This window comes from Mangifera indica, chromosome 9, assembly GCF_011075055.1.
Source record: "Mangifera indica cultivar Alphonso chromosome 9, CATAS_Mindica_2.1, whole genome shotgun sequence".
Classification (NCBI taxonomy): Eukaryota; Viridiplantae; Streptophyta; class Magnoliopsida; order Sapindales; family Anacardiaceae; genus Mangifera; species Mangifera indica.
In genome coordinates, this window is record NC_058145.1 from 5,147,107 (window position 1) to 5,155,193 (window position 8,087).

Consider the following 8,087-nt stretch of genomic DNA (forward strand, 5'->3'; position numbering starts at 1 on the left):
TTATGTAATTTAATCCCAAGTATATTTGAAATGTTGAGCACAAATATGCATATGAATTGTACAGTGAGAAAGCATCACCAGTGGAAACAGACAAGCAGGCTAATAGTGTATTTTGGAGCAGTGGATGACTTATTATTGGACATTATAGCAGATACATATATCCAAAATCAGGTTTATTTCCCATGCAAGCCAACTGTGAGTTAACAATCTGCAAATTTCGTTTTATTTTTTTTTCTTCCCCCTTCAAACTTCTAATATACAATCAAGCACCACTCTGGAAGAAATGCATTTATGTCAACACATTTAAAAGGAACTTCTTTCACACAAAAATGAATAATTTAATGGCCATTGTTGGAAAATTAGGCTGGCCCATTAAACTTTTGGGCAGACATGAGGCTTTTTGTCAACCAAATTGCTGTTTCTCTAGATGAGACAGCTTCTTCACCAAATGGTTTTAGCACACCAGCAAGCTCTTCAAGTTTATCCTGTTTAAGGAGTCTTGCACATAGTTCTAGAAGTGATTCTAAAGCATCAGCTCTTTGTTGCCCTGGATTCCCCCATTCATTCCCGCTTTCATCATCACATATCCCCGTAAGTGTACTTAATAATGAGACGTCTTTTGGTGTCAGATTAACACCATTCCCACCATCTTGCGTGGATTGCAAGAAGGAACTGATTTTATCTGCATTTGCTTTTATGTAATCTTTACAAGTAAGTACCTTGTTGCTCTCAGACAAGTAGTCCACATGAGAATCTCTGACATGCCCATTTTGGCTTTTTAACTTTGGTAAACAGCCTTCAGGTGCTACATCAGGTTCATATATGGCTGATGATGAGCTTTTATGATCAGGAGATTCAGTGTTGTCATTGCATTCTTCACCGGGCATCACCAACTTCTCACAATCCTCTGATGCAGGACACGCTGCCTGTATTTCAGGTTCTTCAACTGGAGCTTTATTGCAAAGTGGTCCTTGGTCTTCTGTTCTCACAGTCTTGACACCAACTTCTAGTGAATGTTGAAAGTGTGCAGCAGGTTCTTCCTGCCTAGAAATTGGAGTGCTTTCTGAGCTTAACTCTATGTCAGTGCTGCCCTTTTGAGTCATGCCATTAGAGTCAGCTAGTTTGTCTCCGTTGCAAACACTTAGATAAGTTTCAGTGGACCTGTCCTTAGAATTATAGACGGAGCTAGATATTTCAAATTCCAATGTATAGCTAGTAGGATCAACTTTCTTCGTTTCAAGGTTGTCTTCTGTACTAGTTGTGGAAGTTGGCTTGCTGTGTGGTGAACTGTTTGGCTGTCCATGAATATTTCTCTCAAATGTCTTTTCCAACTGGTTCGGTGCTATCACCTCTCTGTCTACCTTGTCTCTGCCACTGCCACTACTGTGTTTGCTAGATGGAGATTTTCTTGGCGTTTTCTCCTTGACATAGTTTGTAGGCTTTATCGGAAGATAAACAGTAGATGGGTTTTGGCACCTTAGGAGATACAGCCGCAAATGTGGATGCCTTAATAGTTCTGAAGCCTAAAATTTAACAAGTATAGGTATAAGTGTCAATCACAGCATTTATTTAATCATAGATGAGCTTGGGGTCACTAAAACTCACAGTTGGTCTGTGTTCTGGATTCTTCCTTAACATGCTTTTAATTATTTGCTTCCTGTGACAAGAAATCATCCTCTCATTAGATAAATTCATTTAGAATTTAAAAAAAAATTTAGTTGACAGAGCTATGAGAAACAAACATGTTTATACATGTTATATGCGTTCAAGTGGTCCTTGAGAAACAGCTAATATATAATATAGGGTTGGAGAAGGTACTTACAGTGTGGAGGAATACACAATTGGGAGAGGAGAAATAGAGGATCTGTTTATTTTGTTAATAAGTCCAGCCATATCCTGTTTACTCGAGATAAAAGTATTTTATTATAAAATCTTACTAAATCAACTTATAGACATTTTTACAGACAACTAAATGACGTTGGTGTTTTACATACATCCCAAGCTAAAACTTACAGGTGCTCTAAATGCTGGTTGGTGTGCAGCAATTTCAAACATACAGCAACCTGTAACAATGGTTAGATGCTAATTTTAGTAAAGATCACAGACATGATTTTGGAATGTTCAGAACCAAACTTCTGGATTTCTTACCAAGCGACCATATATCAGATTTATAGCCGTAAGGTATATCAGCTAGAAGCTCAGGGCACATGTAATTGGGAGTGCCGACAACCTATGTTAGATACAAAAGAGCAATGAACATAAACCATCTAAATAACTATAAGTTCATAATATGCCTAAACAAACTCTTACAAAATTATAACCAAAATCTATCTGGTATGTATAATATGTACTGGCCTTCAGTGTATTTTATAAAAAGTGGCTATTCAGTGAATATTCTACCACATTATCATGTTGTGACTAAAAGCATGATTAACTAGAAAAAATCAGAGTGTTGATGGCATATAAAGTTGGTTGTATGGGTTAGATCGAGGTCTCAAAACAGAGTGATAGTATTGCAGTAAAGAAAAGTATGAGATCATACTGAGGAAGCAAGGTCTTCGGTGTTGAGTAGTTTTGCAAGTCCAAAATCACCTGTATAGTTCAAACAAGACGTATAGTTACTGGAACCTGGAAGCCAAATATGATGTAGAATAAATGTTTTTATTCTATAGTCTTCCATACCTAGACGGATATCATTCTCCTTTGTAAGGAATATGTTGGAACACTGAAATTGAACAAAATTACATAAATAATATGCCATTCATATATTCTTTTCATTATAAGGGTGGATAAATTTATACCTTAAGATCTCTGTGGAGGACACGGTTAGAGTGTAGATAGTCTACAGCTAGCAACAATTGGGTCAGCCATTTACAGACTTTCTGGGAAGCAAAAGCAATAATATTTCACTGTGAGTGAACCTTAACTCATCCAGGTAGAGATGTGTTGCTAATTTTAAGTAAATCTCAAGGATTACCTCCTCTGAGAAGTTCGTTCCTCTGGCCTTCTTTATAATCTCAGCCCTGAGTTAAAAGAAAAAAAATCTCTTCCATTCAATCATCTTAAAAACAAATAAATTCACTACACTTTGCATCTTATTACAGCAAAATCTCTAGCTCAAGAAATTTTTCTTGTCAACAGTATGGGAACAGAAACTGGTCTGCTTATTTATTTTGTTTGATAGATGTAAAGTTTGAAGATAAGCAAGTACAAGTTCTTTGGGATGTACAGTGAAACAATCATATCGTCAGTAGACATCAACTGTTAAGGCTCTCAATTCACACAAAATGAGAATATGATGAATTTAGATATATTCCTAGAGCAGTCCTATTATTGGGTCAGTTCTCTCTGACAAATAAAAGGGAGGTGAGCTGTAAGCAGGATGTTTAATGCTACCATTTAACGCTTAGCATTAATAACACAAAGATTGACATTCCATTCAAATTCCCAGTATAAAATGACTAACACACTCATGGCAGAAGCTTTATCTTTTTATCAGTAAAAATGATTCCAAGGATGCATATCGACTCCAGCATACCACCATTTTCAAACGAGATAATGACAAAAGTGGTACAAAAGGTAGTAACTTACATGTCTCCTCCTTCACAATAGCCAGTTACTATACATACACAGTTTCCCTATAAACATTGTAGACACAAATATGTTAGTATAGGATCAACTCTCTGAAAAAAATTATTGTAAAGCCATTTTGCAATGCTTGAACTCTTCTTTGATCTGAATAGACAACATATTTACCTTGTCTACCCATGCATCTTTGTAGTCCACAATGTATGGGTTATCCAACTTGGAAATCAAATCCATCTGCAACAAATACATAGACATGAACAGTCTTCGACACGAGTTTGACATATCTTGAGGGAAAATTGCATCTTTTAAAAACTTGAACATTAGAAACCATTTATCCTCCCATGCCAGGAAGGTCCTCTACAGAGCATATCGTCTTTAAAATTAAATTGGCACAAAAAATTTTTAAAAATAAATATCAAAACATATCACTATCATGAAAGTTTTTAGTATAGGTGCAAAGAACTTGTCTTTTCCCAGGAGGTTAATAAGTCATATAAATAGATAGAAATGATTTTAAAGTATTTAATAAGTATCAGTTCCAACTTCATCTCAATTTTATAGAACATCATGTTTATTTTGTGTTACTGCACAGATGACAATACTAAACCAAAAAGCAGAATGCAGTATGCAAGATACAATTCAAGTAAGAACTTAAAAGAAAGCAGCTATCAATTGGCATAAAAAATCAACAGCAGAATCAGTGAGGAAATAATGAAGTGATAAAAGGAGGAACCATTTGGCAAGAGACAAATGAGCAACCAGGGGTTGTCATGTGACAAGATGTGGGTTTCTCTAACATCATGAAGGACAACCAGGATGTTTAATTCTATCAGATCTTTTTAAGTCTAATAAGGAGTTGGCCAAGAACCAGACAACAAAGGCATTCAGAAACTTTTAGCATAACATTTTTAAATCAGAAATGAGAAAATGAATTTTGTATTTTTAAAATCTAAGAACAAGTTTGGTCTTTGAAAAGATCTTTTTAGCCAAATAAATTTTCCACTAAACCAAATTTTCTGGAATTGTTCCACATATCATATTAGTAACTGAAAATGAACATTTTAAAATTTTACAGAGATTTTCAGAAACACAGACTATTGAGTAAAAATGGTAACCAGCTAAACTGATTCAACAATTTTCAAATACTCTGAAAATATCTCTAAGATGTTTCAAATTTCACTTTGATTTTAAAAGTTGTACACTATGTATTTTAGAAACTGTTCCTTATATGTAACGATAAAAGAGAATGACAATTTTGTAAAATGATACTGAAAACAGGATATCTATAATAATTTAAACTATATAATAAAAAGACAATAAAACTATGTGTACACACTTTGAATACACAAAATTGGTATAAAGATAATGTGTCATTATGTAATTAAATGATTTTGAATTAATGATAAAATAACACTCAATCACATGATAACATATCATCTATATACCCATTTTGTGTACTCAAGGAATGTACACATAAAATTGCTCATAAAGAGGAGACCTTCTTACTTTTTCATTTTTATGGAAAGTTATTTCAAACAATCACTTCTCTCTCTGTCTCTCTCTCTAGTTAATCAGTAATTAACTTTTAGTTATGCATTATAAAGAAAAGCTAGGAGGAATTTGCATACCAGGTATAAAACTTAAGAGGCGCTTCTGTGTAACATGTTAAAAGCGATCTTTCAGTCATCCCATACCACTGGCATTCTTGATGATTTTTAACAACATATATAGAGCTAAAAATGATTCATCATGCAGGCATACAGCCTGAGCATGAAACCATAAATTTGCCCCCTGATGACTTCTCACATTCTCAAGAGTAGCTTTTAGAATTAGATAAAAACCTAGCAATGTTTCATGATGCAGATGTACCATGTAAGCAATAAGAACGCGGGATGTTTGTTCCCCAAAAAAAGTTTCTCTGTTCCTCAACTACAACAACTTCTACTCTTTCTTCTTTCTCTGCATCTAATTTCTCTGCGTAATGAACACTTACTTCTTCTCTTGCCACTTAAGTAGTTATGAACTTCTTAGATATGAGTCATCAGGAAAGCATTGAATAGGTGTCCATACCATATTAGCACTAATTAGATGTCAAGTCCATCCGATAAAACATTGTTAAGGTAAATTCATTTTAAAAAACCATGCCTTTTTTCATATTATATCTTAGAAATAGATATACACCTAGCTTGGTTCATTAAAGACCAGAGCACAACATCGGCATAACGACCTTGTATGCACATTCTACTGGAAACATTTCCAACTCTCAATAATTACCAATTCAAATCTCTCTTGTCCTCCACTTCTATTCAAATTAATTTTCCGTTTGGCCGTTTTTGTCCACTTCACATAATAGTTTTGAAGGTAATCATCACCTTACATAAATTGAGCAATGCTGATAAAAGGACACTATACATGAAAAGCAGGATGAAAGGAACATGGGCAAAAATAAAACCCTTTGACATAGCTTAATATAAACAGAATTATTGCTTCAACAGTCAACCAAAACAATTGAATGAAAGAAATCAAAGAAAGTGACCTCTTGATGCGCTGTACGCTTGAATTTCTCAGTCTGCTTGGCCAAGCGAATTTTCTTCAGTACGTACCTAACATAGTAAGAAAATTAATAACCACACACTTTGTAAACTAAAGTCAATCATCAGTAGCAGACAGCCAATTGTGCCGACACTAACTTCAACCAAGATCAACTATTGTATTTCATAGAACACCTCAGTTTTGATTGTAAACATGTTGCACAAAACAAACCCCATCTTTATCTTATAATGATAAATAAAAAAAGGTATTTGTAAAATTACAAGTAAAAAATAAAGAATTTTTACACCAACCCATTTTTTTTTTCCCTTCAAAATGAAATCTCCCAAGAATTCATTTGGCCATTCACTTGAATTCTTCAATGATTTTAATAATACGAAGATCAAAATAAAGAGAATTACTGACTTTTTTCTCTCAATTTTGTGCAGGACAAGAAAAGCAGCTCCGAATGCTCCTCTTCCAATCTGTTCGATCACTTCATAATCATCAAGCTTGGACTTCATATCGCCATTATCAGTCTCCATGAGAACCTTCAAAAGCCCAAACACATGAAAAACAATAAACCCAATAGCAGAAGTAGATAAAAGTAGCAATATAAACTGAATTGGAAGGAACAGAAGTGAGAGAAGTACTAATATCAGGCTTCAGAATGTTTTTTTTTTTTTTTTTGGGTAAGTATCTCTTGAGAATGTTTAAGTTGCAAAAAATTAATAAAATGTTAGAGGTAAAGAGACATAAAGGGATGTAAAGCTGCGTTACATAATTATTGTTTTAGAGAAGAAGTTGAGAGAGAAAGATAAAGCAACCATAGCACGAATAAGATAATTAGAAAGTTGAAGACCTACCAAAAAAGAGAGAGAGACGGACAGTTGAAGTGAGGCAACTCAAATATATATATATATATATAATACGTAATTGGTAAGTTGAGTATCCAACAAAACCAAAACCAATAAGACAAAGAGAAAGTGAATATGGTGACAGGTATTGAAGACCAAAGAAAGGAAAAGATCAAAACTTTGCTTACATTTACAAATTCATGAACAAGAATGGATGGAATGTTTCTGAGATGTAGTTGTGAAGTCAGCTTCTTAAGAAAACTTAAAAAACAATTAAAAAAATGCAATCTTGGAAATGCCCTATTAGCAAGCTAGAATCTTCCTTAGTTAACATCTTAAAGATTGGAGCCTTTTTTGTTTGGAGTTGTGATTAGCCAGCAATTGGTGGTTGTCGGCTAAGAAGATGATGATTAATAGCTTAAACTTTTCTTTTTATTACCACAAGGAAAACCATTATAGGCAGCTTTGGGTTATAATTACAAACTTTGGTGGGTTGGATCAATTTGTTCACTCATTGCAATTAAAGGTTGTTGATTACAGTACCAACTCCTTAAAACAATGCCAAAGGACTATGTCCCACCCAAGGTTCAATGAAATGAAAAATTATCACTTGTTAATTTTAAAAAACTCAAATATTCATTTATATGTTAAAATTTATTATTAAGATTAGAGGTAAAAATATCATTTAATAAAAATATTTTTAAAAACTAAGAATTTATTATATTTTTCTTTTTAGGTTTAAAAACTAATAATTTTCTAATAACCTAAAGATTGAAAAGTGATCGAATTCCTTTTAGGGTTTTCTTTTCCTTTCTTCGATGACCATTTTCAATAGTCGACCTTCTCAGAGTCCTCTTCTCCTACCAAAATATGTCAATCTTTGATTAAAATCGTCGAACAAAGACGAATTGTCTTCGTCCAACAAATAGATGAAGACATCGCTTCAGGAGGACGAGGATGAATCGTCTTTATCTCTTTGTTGAACAAAAATGAATCATCTTCGTCTCTTCGTTGAACAAAGACAATTCATTTTTATTTGACAAAAATGCATATCATTACTTGATCTCTTATGGAAGAGGAAGATATAATGAAGGTCAATTGTCGGTCAAGATA

General features: G+C 33.8%; 1 protein-coding gene across 6 annotated transcripts; it reads right to left on the bottom strand.

The window, feature by feature from the left end:
* Positions 1-158: 158 nt before the first annotated feature.
* Positions 159-7,334, bottom strand: LOC123225754 (serine/threonine-protein kinase Nek6-like). 6 transcript variants are annotated; one of them, XM_044649967.1, is made up of 14 exons: positions 7,163-7,334; positions 6,544-6,668; positions 6,125-6,191; positions 3,757-3,822; positions 3,592-3,638; positions 2,978-3,023; positions 2,802-2,882; positions 2,683-2,725; positions 2,543-2,592; positions 2,149-2,230; positions 2,014-2,063; positions 1,823-1,896; positions 1,606-1,657; positions 159-1,523 (listed from the first exon to the last, which is right to left on the bottom strand). In XM_044649967.1, exons 2-14 carry the CDS (start codon positions 6,660-6,662, stop codon positions 360-362), a joined length of 1,941 nt encoding a protein of 646 aa, XP_044505902.1. In that variant the 5' UTR covers positions 6,663-6,668; positions 7,163-7,334; the 3' UTR covers positions 159-359. The 6 variants fall into 6 exon arrangements, with proteins under 6 accessions (XP_044505902.1, XP_044505901.1, XP_044505903.1 ...); XM_044649966.1 differs by lacking the exon at positions 7,163-7,334 and adding an exon at positions 6,984-7,108; XM_044649968.1 differs by lacking the exon at positions 7,163-7,334 and adding an exon at positions 6,771-6,911.
* Between the last annotated feature and the right edge of the window lie 753 nt (positions 7,335-8,087).

Bases quoted from the DNA above. Each gene is read 5' to 3' on its own strand.
- LOC123225754 (XM_044649967.1), bottom strand. From the start codon at position 6,662: ATGGAGACTGATAATGGCGATATGAAGTCCAAGCTTGATGATTATGAA. The intron at 3,639-3,756 runs GTAAATATGTTG...CAATGTTTATAG, and splicing joins AAGATGCATGGGTAGACAAG to GGAAACTGTGTATGTATAGT. The intron at 2,064-2,148 runs GTAAGAAATCCA...CCATTGTTACAG, and splicing joins ATCTGATATATGGTCGCTTG to GTTGCTGTATGTTTGAAATT.